The sequence below is a fragment of the Cetorhinus maximus genome, chromosome 21 (genome assembly GCF_964194155.1).
Source record: "Cetorhinus maximus chromosome 21, sCetMax3.hap1.1, whole genome shotgun sequence".
NCBI classification, from domain to species: Eukaryota; Metazoa; Chordata; class Chondrichthyes; order Lamniformes; family Cetorhinidae; genus Cetorhinus; species Cetorhinus maximus.
This window is the reverse complement of record NC_135899.1, coordinates 45,897,784-45,915,520: the sequence shown is the minus strand read 5'-3', so window position 1 is coordinate 45,915,520 and position 17,737 is coordinate 45,897,784. Positions and strand designations below refer to the sequence as shown.

The 17,737-nt window shown below is 45.8% G+C and overlaps 1 protein-coding gene across 1 annotated transcript in view; it reads left to right on the top strand.

Moving 5' to 3' along the window:
* Positions 1–17,737, top strand: part of adgrb2 (adhesion G protein-coupled receptor B2) — a 1,091,625-nt gene that overhangs the window by 287,408 nt on the left and 786,480 nt on the right. Inside the window, exon 3 of the mRNA XM_078566906.1 lies at positions 4,105–4,188. Coding sequence (XP_078423032.1) covers positions 4,105–4,188 — 84 coding nt within the window. The remainder of the gene's footprint in view (positions 1–4,104; positions 4,189–17,737) is intronic.

Sequence of the window (17,737 nt, the reverse complement as noted above, 5' to 3'; positions counted from 1 at the left end):
CTCCGCACAACAAGATTATTGATTTACCCCTTCTCATTGCACAATACGCAATCTAGGATAGCCTGTTTTCTAGTTGGTTCCTTGACATACTGGTCTAAAAAAACCATTTCGTACACACTCCAGGATTTCATCTGCCACGGTATTATTACTAATTTTGTTTGCCCAGTCTATATGCAGATCAAAGTCACCCATGATTACTGTAGCACCCTTGTTGCATGCATCTCTAATTTCCTGTTTAATGCCACCTTAGTACTATTATTTGGAGACGTATAGACAACTCCCACTAATGTTTTCTGCCCCTTGTTGCTTCTCAGCTCCATCCAGATTGATTCTACATCTAGATTTTCTGAGCCAATATCCTTTCTCACTATTGCACTGATTTCATCCTTAACTAACAACACCACCCCACCTACTTTTCCTTTTTGTCTGTCCTTCCTAAATATCCTTGGATATTCAGTTCCTAGCCTTAGTCAACTTACTGTCATCGGTAATCGTAACATTCATTAATCCTACATTAAACATTCACTCCTGCTGCCACTGGTGTACAGTGGCAGCAGCACATATTGGAGGGAAGATGCACTGCAGCAACTCGCCAAACCACCTTTGGGGTACTTCCAAACCTCAACCACCTAAAAGCACAAGAGCAGTAGGACCATGGAAACACCACGCCTGCAAGTTTCCTTCCAAGCCACACACCATCCTGTCTTGGAACAATGGCCTGGATTTTCACTGAATTGACATGACTCGGAAACCTCTAAAAATTTCCAGGCAGTTCCCACTTCCGGGATTCCCAATGCCATTCCTGGGCTGTCTGATTTTCGGGAGTGCCTTTAAAGAGTGCAAGCTGATTCCTGTCAAAAGTCTGCTTCTGGAACTCTCAACCTGGCAGTTTCCATTGCGGAGATAGGCTTGTCCTACTCCTGTCCTACTCCTCCACTATTTTCATGTTGTCGGGCCAGTTTTTAAGAGTCATAGTTCATGGCACATCCAAGGAGTTGTGAACCATAGCCAGTATGAGTGGACTTTTTAATAGGTAAGCTCCAAAGGTCCTCCTCATGCCCACAAAACATTAAAAAAAAAGTTATTCATTCAATACTTTCTACTATGTTAAATAAAAGTCAGCCCACTTGAAGAAAATAAACTGTCAATCATCCAGAACCTTTAATGTATCAATAACAAAAATTGCAAGCCCTTGAAGCCACTTTACCTCAAGTAAATATGTATTGTGAAATTGAAAGCAGAGATCAGAGAGCCTAGGCTGTCAATCAAGCAATGTTTTCTGTGGGGCGGAGGTGTTTCAACAAAAGTAATGGTTGTCTGGGCTCTCAGCCAAGCATACTTCATGAGCATATGTAATGTAACAGAAAGTTATGAATGAATTACTTCATTTTACCACATCCTACTGACACTATAGAGTTCATTGGTTCCACACAGTTGTTTTGGTCAATAAGCATGGAGGTTTCATAACTTGGCATAGAGGGCATGGGGGCCATAGGGAGCGGGTGGAATGGCATAGCTTGGTATAGGGGGCAAAGGAGTGGGTAGAAGGGCATAGCTTTGGCATAGAGGACATGAGGAGGTATAAGGAGTGGGTGGAGGGCATGAGGTGGCATGGATGTGGCAAGGGATTGTGTGGAGGGCGAGAGGGTGTGAGCAGTGAGGGCTGGAGGGTCTTTATGCCTTTATTTTAACCAGGGCGAAGCCCCACAGCATTCAGGTGGGCCTTTTAAACTGCCTGCCTTGGCACCCGGCAGCTCCTGTGGTTGTCTCCAAATTTTTCTCGGGTAGGCTGGCCCGACTCCAGGCTATACATGCCCCTGCCCCCAATAATGAAGATGCGGACTTTGCAGGCATTTTCTCCCAAGGTGGGTGGGCTGAGCCTGGAATTTTCTAGGTTTCCGCTACCTGCCTCAAGGATGAAAATTCAGGCCTATTTCTCCATTCCTTCACTGTCACTACATGTAAAACCTGAAACTCCCTCTCTAACAGCACTATTAGTGTACCTACACCACATGGACTGCAGCGGTTCAAGATGGTGGAGCATCAAGTGTAATTAGGGATAGGCAACAAGTGCTGCCCTTGCCAGCGACAGTCCCATCCCTGAAATAATAAAACAAGTCTTTTCAGGAACCCTGAAAAACAGTTTTTTTCCCTGCTTTTACTGCTTACTCCTAGAATCATTGCAACACTATGGTCAAGAATATGATGACATATATAAACTGAAATAATATTCAATACTTACAGTTTGAATTTTATCAGAAATAAAAGCAATATGTAAATAAAATGTTTGCTATTTGATAAACCCTACATGCCCATAGATATTGACTTGATTATGAATCCTCGGTTAGTGCAACATTAATACAGGAAGTCGGGTGTGTTATTGAAAAGGCATGTTAAAAAGGAGGATTGAGATAAGTGGGGAATCGAAGGATGTTGCTAAAAATGCCTGATTAAGTGATAAAAGTATAGTATGCACAAGTAAAGGAATGTAGAGGGAGTCGGCGATGTGTTAAAAGAACCAGGTTTTATAGAGAGGCACATGCTGTATGAAGAAATGCATATTAAACGGAGTGCCACTCTGAAAATGGCATTTTTTTCTATTATTAATTCATGGGATGTGGGTTTCGCTTGCTGAGCCAGCATTTATTGCCCATCTCTGTTTGGCCTTGAGAAGGTGGTGGTGAGCTGACTTCTTGAACCACTGCAGTCCATGTGTTGTAGGTACACCCACAGTGCTGTTAGGAAGGGAGTTCCAGGATTTTGACCCAGTGACAGTGAAGGAACAGCGATATAGTTCCAAGTCAGGATGGTGTGTGACTTGGAGGGGAACTTCCATTGGTGGTATTCCCATCTATCTGCTGCCCTTGTCCTTCTTGATGTTGGTGGTCGTAGGTTTGGAAGGTGCTGCCTAAGGAGCCTTGATGAGTTCCTGCAGTGCATCTTGTAGATGGTACGCACTATCTGCTGCTACTGTGTATGCGTGGTGGAGGGAGTGAATGTTTGTGGATGAGGTGCCAATCAAGTGGGCTGCTTTGTCCTGCACGATGTCAAATTTCTTGAGTGTTGTGGGAGCTGCACTCATCCAGGCAAGTGGGGAGTATTCCATCACACTCCTGACTTGTGCCTTGTAGGTGATGGACAGGCTTTGGGGAGTCAGGAGGTGAGTTACTCGCTGCAGGATTCCGAGCCTCTGACCTGCTCTTATAGCCATAGTATTCATATGACTAGTCCAGTTCAGCTTCTGGTCAATGGTAGCCCCCAGGATGTTGATAGTGGGGGATTCAGTGATGGTAATGCCATTGAACATCAGGGGGCGATGATTGGATTCTCTCTTTTAGGAGATGGTCATTGCCTGACATTTGTGTGGCGTGAACGTTACTTGCTACTTGCTTTAGAAAGTGATGTGCTATTAAAATATGCTGGTTAGAAGAATAGAGCTATACCCTAAAGAAGATGTGTTGTAAAGAGACATTAGTAAAATTCAGCACTCATGGGAGGCATGTACAGGGTGAGGCAGGTTATAAGAGAACCATGTTATGATAAGTGGGGTTGATATGTAATGAGATTATTGGACAGAATGTTTTTCAGTAAAATTAGATAAGTGGTTATTTGCTGACGAACTTTATATTCTAACCTTACATAGTTGATGGACAGGAAAAGACCTAATGACACTCTCTCCCCCCACCCCACCCAACCCGGTACGCCCTAAATAATTCAGTTGAAATAATTGGCCTAACAAACACTGTCTTATCCCTTTATTATCTTATGAACCTTAATCAAATCACACCTAAGTCAATGCTTGCCTTAAGTATAAAATGCCAGCTCTTTGAGCTTCTCAGGTGAACTAAGATGGTTTAAATTGCAAATTATTCTTGTGGACCTCATCTGCACCCCATCAATATCGACCACCTGTGAGGAGAGAAAATTGGACAGTATTCTAACTAAGGCCAAAAGTCTTGTTCGAGGATGAACTGGTATGCTCTATTTTATAATGAATTGCCCTGTAAAATATACTTCAGTTTACTAAAAATATTAAAGCTCTTATTTTCGGAATTTAAGTCAGCATAGATCAAAGGGTTAAATGGGTTTATCTTCTTTTTTCAGGAAGTGAAATTAAGAAACAACGGAAAATTAGAAGGCAGCATCCAAGATCAGCTGATGACTCTGGAACATTTATGGCACAAATTGGTAATTTTACTGAATTTACTGTATAAGAATGTTATAAGTTCCAAAGCTGTAACTTGACCCTTCTGTTTTGTTGCCAAAATATGAGTTTAATAAAAAAGCCACAGGTTGCTAGTTTCCAATTAGTAATTGAGGTTGAGGAGGTACTTTAAATGTAGGCGAATTTGCTGGTCTCTTCATGGCTCCAACACTCCCACATTTGGAAGGATTCATCTTTAAGACAAGAAGAGCGTTGGACACAAAAAAGACATACTTAAATTGCCGAATCTCTGGGATCTCTTTTTTTTGCAGCTTCTAAGTTGTATCTCCATCTCAATAAGATTAAGCATTTGGTATTTGCTAATTCTTTTGCTGTTTCAATAAAACATAGTTGGCGTTGCAAAACTCTTGGGCCATAATCCGCTATTTATCCTAGGCGAATCCAAACACTATTCAGCCCGCCCTGTCTCCCTTGCAAAGTTTCCCGATTCAGGAGCTGGACCCAGCAGGAGTTGGCATTCTGTTGTGTGAGGTGCCCTGTGCCAAAGACCCCAAAAAACTCTGGAGGTAGCTGGCTAACCTGAGGAGAATCTTGTGTTTCTCTTCTCTTAACCCTGGGTGGCCAAGTGGCCTCCTTATAACATAGGCTGCTTCAATACCCTCAATCCTCTTCCTTCTTCATCAATGGTTTTGCAGTTCCCAACCTTGTGCCAGAGGTCCAGTTGGCCTTAATTCTGCTGGCATTAGATAAGCATGTCTGGTGAGATCAAGCCTATGTGTAACCACTTAAAACTGTGTCCCCGAGTCCTGCTCTCATTATATTACTGGTCTTGTTAGGATTCTTCATCCTCACAGGAACAATTGGGAAATCGGCAGTTAAGACCAGCGCTAGCAATGTTGGATCATGACTGGATATGTGGCTAACATGGTTTGGGGCCAATTCTTGCTTTTTTGCTCAACCTTTTAAAGAAATAAAAATTGTAGTGGTTAGAAAATAGCTGAGGGCATGCCTTCAAAAATCATTGTACTCTGGGAGGCCACTTGATTTTCATTAACATCTGTCTGACATATCTGCTGCATGGCAAGGATGGCTATCAATGTCTATTATATTGTGCCACAGCACTTCAGTTGGAGCACTCTCATCTCTGAGTCACAAGATTGTAGATTCAAGTTCCACTCCAAGACCTGAGCACAAAAATCAAGTCTGACACTCCAGTGCAGTACTGAGGGTGTGCTATACTTTCGGAGGTACAACCTTTTGGATGAGACATTAAACTGAAGTTCCATTTGCTGGTTCTGGTGGATGTAAAAGATCCCATGGCATTATTTTGAAGAAAAGCAGGACAGCTATCGCTTGTGTCCTGGCAAATATTTATCCCTCAATCAACATCGTAAAAATAGATTATCTGTTCATTATCACATTACTGTTTGTGACAGTTTGTTGTGTGCAAAATTAGCTGCCATGTTTCCTACATTATAACAGTGAGTACCCTTCAAAAGTACTTCATTGGCTGTAAAGTGCTTGAAACATCAGATTGTCATGAAAATACACTGTATAAATGCAAATGCATTTTTTAATATAGGGATCAAACGACATTTTATTGTAAGGTGTATTTGTTTTCTTTGGATGCAAGAATTTAGGAAAACTCGTTGCTAAACAATTGTTAAGAAATTGAATAGTGGAGTGTTAGTCTTTGGCTGGGTGTCCACCGTTTAAAGTTGCAGCCAAGTCTACTTGTGATTAATTATCTCTTGGGTTAATATGCAAGGGTTGCTTTTGAAGTTACCTGAAGCACTTTTCATATTTTGGCAAGTTGCTTATTTTAGATTTTTAAGGTAATAGTCAACTTTTCAACCCATGTGTTAGTATGTCACTGTTTCATGGTAAAGGACAGTTTTTTCAGTGGGATAGGAAGTTATTAACATAAACCAAGCAGATCAGTGAAAAGCAGAATGGTCACATGCAATCATCAGTTGGAATGAGAATTTAAGGCAGATGAAACCTATTTTTTCTTCTGGCTGACTGTGCAAAGACTTGAGGCAGAAATTTTTTAAGATGAGCTGAGAATCACATTTATAGGTGTTTATATGAGACGATATGTTGATAACATGTATGCTCTGAAATGCTTTAGGCGAATTTTCTTCAAAGGAACTTTCTGAGGCATGCATAGTTTTTGTCTTACATGAAGATTTATTTTCTTCAAGACCACTTACAGCTGCTTTTGAGATAAGGGAAATATCCTCTGTGAAGAATGGACTAAATGGTTTCAATGAGCATTTGTGCATTGCACTGCAGGAACACAGTTGGAGTTTCCCATATTTAGGCTTTTAGTACAAACCAGAGTTTCTTAGAATGGTTACAGCACAGAAAAAGGCTATTTGGCCTATTGTGCCTGTGCTGGCTCTTTGAAGGAGCAATTCATCTTGTACCACTCCCCCGCCTTCTTCCTGTAGCCCTGCACATTCTTCCTTTTCAGATAATAATCCAATTTGCTCTTGAAAGCGTTGATTGAACCTGCCTCCACCGCATTGCCAGGCAGTGCATTCCAAATCCAAACTACTCACTGTGCAAAATGTTTTTCCTCCTGTCCCCATTGCTACTTTTGCCAATTACGTTAAACCTGTGCCTTGTGCTTCTCGATCTTTCCACTATTGGGAACAGTTTTTCCTTAACTACTCTGTACAGACCCCTCATGATTTTGAATACCTCTCTCAAGTTTCCTCTCAACTCTCTCTTCTTCAAGGAAAACAGTTCCAACTTATCCAATCTATCTATGTAACTGAAGTTCCTCATTCCTGGAACCATTCTCATGAATCTTTTCTGCAGCCTCTCTAATGCCTTCACATCCTTTCTAAAGTGTCGTATCCAGAACTGGACGCAGTGCTGAATCAGTGGGTGGAATTTTCCATTCCTGCTGGTGTCGGGGTGTTCAGCGGCGTGAGCAAACAATATTTAGAGAAGGCCAAAATTTGGTTTCACAACGTCATGAAACTGGTTTGCGATCGTCTGCTCTGCCTGTCAATGGCAGGCCACGTTTCCCATCGTCAGACATCGAGAACCTCATTGTAATACATCTACATATCATTAAAAGCCCAGCCCACCAGAATCATTCCCCCATGCTGGATCATTTACCAATGTCGGTGGGAAAACACATCGGTGCAGAACATGCCTTGACAAAATGTGACGTGCAGAGGTTGGGACTTAACGTCAGAGCCTTGCTCACACTGTGGACATCCGAGGAGCAGAAGATGCTGGAGCCCAACAGCTACTGGACCCTGGAGGATGTCCATCGCATGCTGCGTGGATTCCCATGGACATGGCTCAGCCGCGAAGCAGCTCATGGAAGCTGGAAAGTTATTGTTGAGGGTCTGCTCACAACAGATGATCGTCGGGGTTGGAGAGGAAGGTCTGGCTGGGTTTGGGAGAGGAAGGTCTAGGATTGACTTGGAGAGGAAGGAGTGTCGGGGGGGTGTGAGGTTGGGAAGGGGGAAACAAAGGTGTTGGTGGGGGTGAGGCTGAGGGGTGGGGGACGAAGGTGTTGGTAGGGGGGAGTGAGTGTAATAAACTTAGAATGCAAGGCTGGTTTCTTATAAGAAACAGTAAATTTTATTTACAGACTCCTGATGTGACTTGTTCCAAGACCAAGGCTCAAAAGCTCCGTCCCTAAGATTCCCCGCGCTTAGGGATGCTTCGTCTGTATAGTCACATGATCCCCATAACAGTAAAAAATTGTTTAATTTACAATTACTACATTCCTCCCCCTTTAATTTTGTTATACCCTCTTATTTACAAAAATATCTTAACCCATATTATATATAATAATATAAAGTTCATGCCATTATAAATTTAGTCTTTGAGGAGGTTTTTGAGTTTGGGTAGAGCTACGAAACTCTACAACTGGAGGTTCTTCCATTGTATTGACTTGAACAGGAACTGCAGCTTCAGGGATGTCCCTAGACAATGGCAGTTGGGAATTACTTCAGCAGAGCCATCAAGTATGTCTATTCCTTGTTGATCTGGCACCTCAGTGGTCGAAGTTTTGACTTCGGTTTCAGGTGGATTAACTGATTGTTGGAGGGTTTCTTGACTTCTGAGAGGAACCACACATTTCCTAACATCCTGTTTTCCACTTCTACTTGATAAGATAAAGGTCCTGTTTCAGAGACGATTGTACCAGGGACCCATCTCGGTCCAGTTGCAAAATTTTGTACAAAAACTCTCTCTCCCACAGTAAACTCTTGACCTTTATTGTGAATATCATGATTCACTTTCTGACTACCCTGGTTTCTCTCCACCTTCCCCTCTAAATTAGGGAATACCAGACTCAATCTTGTATGAAGTCGATGCTTCACAATTCTGAAGATGTTAAACCAGTGGTCGCATGAGGCGTTAGTCGATAACTGAACAGGAATCTTGAAATTCCCATTTCCAATGTTCCCTCTGATACTTTCTTCATGCCTGTTTTAAAGGTTTGAACTGCTCTTTCTGCTAACCCATTGGACGAGGGATGATATGGTGTTGGTCTGAAGCATTTAATCCCATTTAGGTTCACGAATCTTTGAGCAGAATTTTGCCCTTGGCGGACAGGCTTGGTGGGGGCGGGTGGGAGCAGTTGGGAAGCTGACTGCCGCCCGCAATCAGGACCGGACCACGATTAAGGCCCACCCAGTGTGAAATACGAATGGCAGCGCTGAGCGCTGCCTGTGCGGGGAGAGGGGGGGGTGTAGGAGGGCATGCGGGCCGAGTGCAAACTTAGCGCGTGCGCGCGAGTGAATGCTTCATAATCGCCCTGAGGCACAGAGCTGTCTCAGGAGATGAAGCGTTGTTTAAAAAAAGAAAGTAACCATAATAAATGTCTCCTCATGTGACTCTGTCACATGAGTAGGGACATGTTATTAATTCAATTTTAAAACTTTTATTTTATTTTTATTTGCTTTTGGAAACCTCATCCCGCCCATGGATGAGGTTTCCAAAAAAATGCAAAGACCGCTTGGACTTTTTGCCTGCTCGCCAACCGTTAGATTGGATGTGCAGTGAAGAATTTAAGTTAATTGATTAGTTAATGGACTTAACAGGCCCTTTAATTGTCGGTGGGCACACTTCCGGCTCTGGCGCATGCCTGCTGACCGAACTATCGCGTGGCTGTTGGGATAACAATGGTGACCTTAGTGCTGGGGAAACATACCTGCCCGTGGCACCTCAGCCTCACCGTCATCAGTGGGCCTGAGCGCATGCCGCCTCTCCAGATCTAGGGCCTCCTGCTCAAACCGGCTAAGCATCGCCACTTGGGCTGGCCCTCCGCCAGTCCTCACCCGCTCATTAGCATTATGTGCATTCTTCTCCTGAAAAGGAGAGAAGAGCATTGATTAGTGCGACTTGTACCTGGATTCTCTTCGCGGATGGCCCACCCCAAACAGAGTGCGACATTGTAGGGCTCCAGTGCCTCCTCACCCCGCTGCTGCCGGACACTCACACAAAGATGCCAGGCCTGTCCATCCCCCCACCACCCACTTGGCCAAATGCTGCCTACATCACATTAGGCACCACATGATCTAACCTCCCTTAGCAAGGAGGAGCAAGCACGTGGAGCGCAGAGGGCAGCAGATCAATCAGTGCCACGCCACCTTGAAGCTCCCCTCCCAACATGTCATCACCCTGACTTTGACATGTCCAGGAGTTCCAACACTGCACCTAGGTGCAGCTCCTTCAGGCTGCCCCAAAAACAGTAATGTCGGTCCATGTGCACCACATGCTGTGGGTGCAAAACCCATCTCAACCCCATCCTCTCAGAGTGACCTAGGCATGGGCAATATCTGCTGGCCTACCCAGCGAAGGACACATGCCATCATTGGTTCAATGCAGTCACTACACTCAGACTTGGGGATGGGGTGGCGCTGGGGGTAATGCCTACCTGCTGGGTTAAGTGACCAATGCCAACATCGTACTCAACCTTTCCAAGCGCAAGATGTTGCTGAAGTGCTCGCTGCACTAGATCCACATGCGTCGCACAACGTCGTGGAAACTCACTATCTCCGCCACCTCCTCCCAGGCACGTTCAGTCATGTGGGGGGGCCTCCCCCTCCCGTCCTGGAGAATGAGGACCTCCTGCTGTGCTGCCACCTCCTCGAGGAGGGCAGCAAGGCAATCATCCCCCTGCCCTACCATCCTGCCTGGCCTGCTCACTAGCAGCACCCTGGGGAGCCCTTCCACTGACCATGTTTGACAGCCTTTGAAAGGCTGCAGCTGCTTTTTCAAACAGGCTGCCGGGTCGCCATTGGACCCGGCGGTCATTGCAGTCCTGCTGCCTCCTGCCCACTCCTGCCAGCCAGAAAATTCTGCCCTCTGTTTTTTTTATCCAGACCTGAAGCAATAATGTATCTAAGCAATGTTTTTCTCCAAAGTCCCCTATTATGTGATTAATCTGGACCTTGAATAAGTCCAAATTGTTCTGGAAGAGTGGATTTGTGACCCATTATTGGAAAATGTTAAAATATAGGTTCTGCTTTAATAAGTTGCTGAAATTCAAGATGGCGCCATCGTTCGTTTGAAGACAAAGGGTTTACCTGCGCTTACCGGTTTTGTACTCAGCCTTGAAAAAATTTTAACAATGGCTGCTTGGATGGACTAGCTGCAGGCTTGTTTGTTTCAGCGCTATGCTTTAGTGGCGCAAAAGTGTTGGATCCTGGCATTTGCTGGTCTTTAAAGCTGAAATGTTAATTGCAATTCTTCTGGATTAATTAACTATCCCCCCTCCCACTTTTTGGAGCAAGCTGGGAAACCATGTTCAGTTGCTGCCTTGGGAATCTGACTAGCTGCAGTGCTTTCAGAAACAGGCTGCTCTGACTTTTAAAAGACTGAAAACTTTTTTAAACTAGCCAAGAAGTTGATTGTTTAGATAGTTCCTGCTCTGACACTGCAATCTGTGCGTATTCAGACTGGACCTCCATGTGATTTCTGGAGTTCTCAGCTGCACAGTGAAGTTTTTTTTCTTCTGCCCTCTGCTTCCAGTTCTGCTGTGGAGCTTCTCTCAGGCAATCTCCCTCTGTGGCCGAGATTTTCCATGCCCGCCGGCGTCGGATGTAATCGGTGGCGTGACAGGACAATATGGTGTGATTGGTTTCACGACGGCGTGAAACCAGTTCGTGATCGTCTGCTCAGCCCGCCGATGGCGGGCCACGCTCTCCACCATCGGATGTTGGGAACCTCGTTGTAATACATCAGCATATCATTATTAGGCCTGCCCGCCGGAATTGTCACTGCTGCTAGATTGTCCGCCCTCGTCGGAAGGAAAACACGCCGGTGTAGAACATGTCTCCACAACTGTGACGTGCAAAAGTCTGGATTTACTGCCAGGGCTTTGCTCAAATCGTGCACATCCAAGGAGTAGAAGGGGTGCAGAGAGGGGAGGGTGTCCCGGGGTAGGAAGGGGTCCAGAGACGGGAGGGTGTCTGGAGGGGAGGAAGGGGTCCAGAGAGGGGAGGGTGTCCGGTGGGAGGAAGGGGTGCGGAGAGGGGAGTGTGCCTGGGGGGAGGAAGGAGTGCGGAGAGGAAAGGGTGTCTGGAGGGAGAAAGGTGTGCGGAGAAGGGAGGGAGTAAGGGTGGAGGATGAAGTAAGAGTGGAGGAAGGAGTTAGGAAGGGGTAGGAGTAAGGCTGGAGAAAGAAGTGAGGCTGGAGGAAGAGGTAAGGCTGGAGGAAGGAATCAGGAAAGGGGAGAGACTAAGTGGTGGGGTGTGTCTGGGGTGGGGCGGGTGCGGGAAGAGATTCCTGGGGGGGAGGGGTGCGAATGGAGGAAGAAGTTCCGGAGGTGAAGCTGTGCGAAGATGCGAAGGGGTTCCAGGGGGGAAGGGGCGCAACGAGGAGAAGGGAAGCAGAGGGGGGATGTGCAAGTGAACGTGCACAGTAGGGGTCAGATAGGTCCATAACTGCCTCCTGGGGAGTGAACTGAGGTTGGGCTTGGTATGGAGGAAGGGTGACAATGACCGAAGGTAGAGTGGGGCAGTAGGGTGGGAGGGTGAGAGTTCGACGGTCACGATAGAAGTGATGGCAATGGGTGGACAATGGGTGGACACCTGGAGGCAGACAAGGAACCTGGAGGTGGGAAGGAGGAGGTCGGGGAGGTGAATGTGGATGGGGTTGGGATTTTTGGGAAGGAAAGGAACGTGCACGTTCACCTGGACATCCCCGGAGGAAAAGGGCTGTGGCTGGTAGGTAATGGAGGGGAGATGGAATATGATGCCGGGGGGCTTAACTGTGATGGGGGAAAGGAAATGGGTGACTGGGGAACGGTAAAGGATCGGGGAGTGAAAGTAAAACCGAATTAGCACCATTCTATTCAAATTGAAAGTGAAACGAGAGTCGTGGTGGGTGAGATCATGTGTTGCATGGGAACTTGATCAGTGGGTGGGTGGAGATGAGGTCAGCTCAGATGGACAACTGAAAGCGAACCCCAGCAGGCAGCATTCAAAATGCCCAGGACATAGAATGAGTGTGAAACGTGAAGGATCAGCATGCATGGGAGAGTGCTTGCGCAAAGCACTTTCCGTCCAGAATCACTCATGGGCCAGCTGTTCACTCTGTGATGATGATGGCGTGGATGGAACTGAGGGACTGGCTGGCTGAAGGCGTTGGTCCCTTGGTAGAGCTCCCTTTGAACCAAAGTAGTGATAGGTAGTGCATGGCAGGAGAGTCAAAAGCAGGAGAGGGAGCACTCACAGTTGTGTTGAGGGAGGAATGATGTGGTGCAGGATCCTCAGATGGGTGTTCGCCGCCATCCTCACTGTCGCCGCAGGCCAGGTCCACATCCTCACCTGTCAGCACAATGGCACTCCCCTCAAAGTGACTGAGTGGCCTAATGTGGGCCACTCCACCCCAGTCTGGGACCTCTCCCTGCTGATGTAAGCAGGCTTCCCTTGCATGGGAACAGATGGAGAAAATGTGAGCAGGACACATGGCACTGCATGGAATGTTTGTGTGGTGAGCTGTGCCACCATCGAGATTGAGAGGATATGAGCCTGATAGAGAAGTGAGGGTGTGTGTGAGAGTTAGTGGTATTGCCCCTTGAGGTGTGAGATCCCTGTGGATGTGTGATTGGTTTGTGAGTATGTGAGCTGAGAGTGGTGAGAAAAGTGAGTTACCCTGGTGGAACAGATGAGACCATTCATCCTGTAGTGGCACTGGGTGGCTGTTCTCTTTTGCAGGGCATTGGCACTGACCAACGTTGCCGCCGCCTCCAAAGCCTGGTTGGTAACGCCACTGCCCATCCTGCGGCCAGAACTGGGGCAGAGGAGATCACAGCATTCAAAAGGTTTTCCAATGAAGCATCGCTAAACCTAGGGGCTACAGTCTTCTTGCCTTTCATGGACGTCTTCCCTGCAGTAGTTGTGACCTGGAAGCATTGAGATGTGTGCAAGCGGCTGGACTTTAAATATGGCACCTGCCGTGATGAAGTGACGAGGTGATGGCGGGCGGGTGAATGAGAGCCCGCCTGCCATGGAAACGACATGTTTCCTAGGAATGCATAAATAATGTGGCAAGTTTGGGACGATGCAGCTTGAAAATCAGCCATTGCGCTGGTGGGTAAAACGTCGTTTGACCCACCTGCTCCAGTACTTAGTGCAAATCTGGGATGATTCTGACCTGTGTCTTCATTTCAGGTGGTTTCCGTCGGGTAGAATGCTGCTCCTTTAATTTTCCAGCTTTTGAATTTCTGCTCCAGCTTTTCTCATGTTATGAATTTTTTCAAGAACCGCCACCACATTATAGGCTGTTGAATACTATTCGGTAGGCCTTAATGAAGTTTTTGCAGTCTCAAGTAGATTAACTTTATGTATATATTAACTGCAGGATGTACATAGTAAAGGGTTCAAGCTAGCAGCTGTCTCCATGCTTGCTTGTGCACATGGCTCTGTCCAACACTAGACTGACCCCCTAGGTGCGGGTCATGTGTTCTCTTACATCACTGTGTGGTTGGTGCTGTACTCAATCCCATGTTAACCCTAAATGTGCCAGTCCCATGTTAACCCTATAAATGCCAGACCCTTACAGTACATGCAGTTTCTCCATGTTTGATCTGAGGAGCATCACAAGTGCCTGTGCCATGGGTGGATCTATACATATGAGGTCAAATTAAAGTCTAAAAGTGGTGCATGGAATTTCCTGGTGTTCATGCAGCATTGTGCTGTTTCATGTACCTGGTCATATCAACTGGACATCCAAGATTTTTGGGTACCGTGTTGTTTATGGATATATTTAAAGGGGCCTAGAAGAAGATTGGCACAGGCTATTTCTGTAAGGTAAATGAAATAAAGTGGGGGATAGAGACTAGTTGAATAGCTCTTCAAAAGTGCTGGCATAGGCGTTTGCAGAATCCAGTACCCTCAACCGTTTCTTGATAATATATGGAGTGAATTGAATTGACTGAAGACTGACATCTGTCGTGTTTGGGGCTTCAGGAGGAGGCCAAGATGGATCATCCATTCAGCACCTCTGACTGAAGATGATTGCAACTGCTTCAGACATGCCTTTTGCCCTGATGTGCTGGGCACCCCTCATTGAGGATGGGGGTACTTGTGGACCCTTTTCCTCCAGTTTGCTGTTTAAGTGTCCACCACCCACCATTCTTGACTGGCTATGACAGGACTGCAGAGCTTTGATCTTATCTGTTAGTTGTGGCATACCTTAGCTCTGTCAATTGAAAGATGCTTTTGCAGTTTAGCATGCAAGGTGTCCTGTGTTGTAGCTTCACCAGGCTGTCACCTTATTTTTAGATATGCATGGTCCTGTTGCTCACATGCTCTCCTGCACTTTTCATTTAATCAGGGTTGATCGCATGGCATGCTGGTAATGGTAGAGTGAGTGACTGTAGTCAGTGACTATACTGAATATTCCAGTAATTCAGTGGAAAATATTACGGATGGAGATTTCTGTACACTTACTGCTGTAGTTGCTTCTTGTTACAGACTTTAGTGTTTTAGATATACTTGTCAGAGGCAGCCTGGCCAAATTAGCAAGTAATGTCAAGCTAAAAGGAACAGTTTGAAGTATGACTAGGTAGTCATAAACTTTCATAATTTACTTGACTACAGTTTTCTATGGATGGTGGTGGACTATTGGAAAATGAAGTAGAAAGGCAAATTGAGGGGCATTAGACATGACTTGCATTTGCAAGCAGGTTTAGCTCAGTCATTAGAGTTTGCGACTTTTAATTTTGAATTTTACACTGGGCTGCTGGCTCCGTTCCCTCGTGTAAAAGTCAGTGGCAAGCACACCTCCAGTCTGCTGGGCATCCCGCAGCCATTAAACATCCAACGGCCTTTTAATTAATTGGAGGGCTGGCAGCTCTCATGTCTTAGCAGTGGCACCGGGAGTGGTGGGCACAGTTAGGACCACAGTGAGGCTGAGGGGAGAGCATTCAGCATTGAATCTAGGATGTAAGGTCAACCAGGGCCAGGTGAGCAGGCCCTGGCGAGGGGGTCAGGGAGATGGTGGTGGGGAGGGGTGTGGGGTGGGAGACAAGGTTTAAAAGGGAAAGGGAGGGAAAGAAAAGGGGGGTTGCACCTTTGGGGGAATAGCCTCCGATAGGAGGAAAATGCCCATCAAGGAGGTACCTCTCCTGCCAGCCTGGTACCAAGGTTCACCATATTTTACTTGGCCTCCCCCACTACAGGTAGAACCTCAGCAGTGGCAGGAGGAAGCCGTTAAGTGGCTATTAATTGGCTCATGGGCGAGTATGGCTGCCTGATGCCCCCTGCGCCTTTGGTAAAATTGCAACAGGGGCAGGTGAGGCAGGTTGGTACTGGGAACGGTGTCACTGTCATGGCAGCCTCCACCTGTCATCCTGCCCCCAGGAGACTATTGAAAATAGATAGTGCAATCAAACCAGAGGATCGTCTGGAAGGTGGAACAGGTGCTGTGCAAGCCCCCACGTAGCCCATACATTTAACAACTCACTCCATTCTGAAATGGTTCCTGTTGACTTGAAGGAGTCAAATATTGTCCCAATCTTTAAAAAAAAGTGATAAGATGAACCCAGGTAATGATAGGCCCATCAATTTGACATCAGTCATAGGAAAGATGCTTGAGGGAATTATTAGGGATGCACCATATGATTGGTTGGATAGAGAGGGATTTATTAGGGACACCAACATGGCTTCATTAAAAAAAAACTCATTTCTTACAAATCTAATTGTAGCTTTTTAAAAAAGTTATGAAGTTGGTAGATGAGGAAAGTCCAGTCAACATTGTCTGCTTAGACTTCCACAAAGCTTTTGATAAGATACCACAGAAGAGGTCTCTCTATAAGATTGAAATCTTTGGTGTTAGCAGTGATACGTTGAGCTGGATTGAGAATGGGCTAGCAAGACCTAGAAAAATAGTAGTTATATATGGATTTGGATCTGTTTGGAGACTCGTCACCAGTGATATTGAGGCCATTGTTTGTTCCCAGATGTAGGTGTTGGAGACAAAGTCTACAGATTTGAAGATGATAATAAGATCTGTGTGTTAGGACTGTAGATATTGTTTCCCTGCTTCAGGTGGACCTTAATGTGTCTGTAGATTAGGCTCGTGACTGGCAAATGATGTTTAACTTGGACAAGTGCAATATTATGGGTTGGGCCACTGCTCAACCTGCATTCACCCTTCAGGGAAAAACATTAATGAAGGTGGAGAAGGAAAGACACCTGGGTATTCTAGTGGATAGATTTCTAAAAGTACATGAACAATGCCTTGAAAGGAAAACTGTAGAAAATAGGGGTGTTTTCATGCGACAAGTAAGTATAAAATGAAGCATTCTGTTTTGTCCTGATACAAACTTTGGTCAAGGTATTGTATCCAGTTTTGGTCCCCTCACATGGTGCATGCTATTGACACCTTGGAAAGGATGCAGAGGAGGGCTACTCGGCTGATTCCCAGTTTCGAGCATATTAGTTATCAAGAATGACTATTGGAGATGGGCCTGTATACTTTAGAGAAATGTAACCTAAGGGTGATGTGATTGAGCTTCATGAGATGATGGAGGGAATAGATTGTGTTTCATAGTCATAGTCATGGAGTCATAGAGTTATACAACAGAAACAGGCCCTTCGGCCCATTGTGTCCGTGCCGGCCATGAAGCACCCGCCTGTTCTAATCCCATTTTCCTGCACTTGGTTGTAGCTCTGTATGCTGTGGCATTTCAAGTGCTCATCTAATTACGCCTTAAATGTTGTGAGGGTTTCTGCCTCTACCACTCTCTCAGGCAGTGTGTTCCTGATTCCAACCACCCTCTGCGTGAAAAATGTTTTCCTCAAATCCCCTCTAAACCTCCTGCCCCTCACCTTAAATCTATGCCCCCTGGTTATTGACCCCTCCGCTAAGGAGAAAAGTTTCTTCCTATCTACCCTATCTATGCCCCTCATAATTTTGTATACCTCTATCCCCCCCTCAGCCTTTGCTGCTCTAATGAAAACAACCCCAGCCTATCCTGTCTCTCTTCATAGCTGAAACACTCCAGCCCAGGCTACATCCTTGTGAATCTCCTCTGCACCCTCTCCAGTGCAATCACATCCTTCCTATAGTGTGGCGTCCAGAACT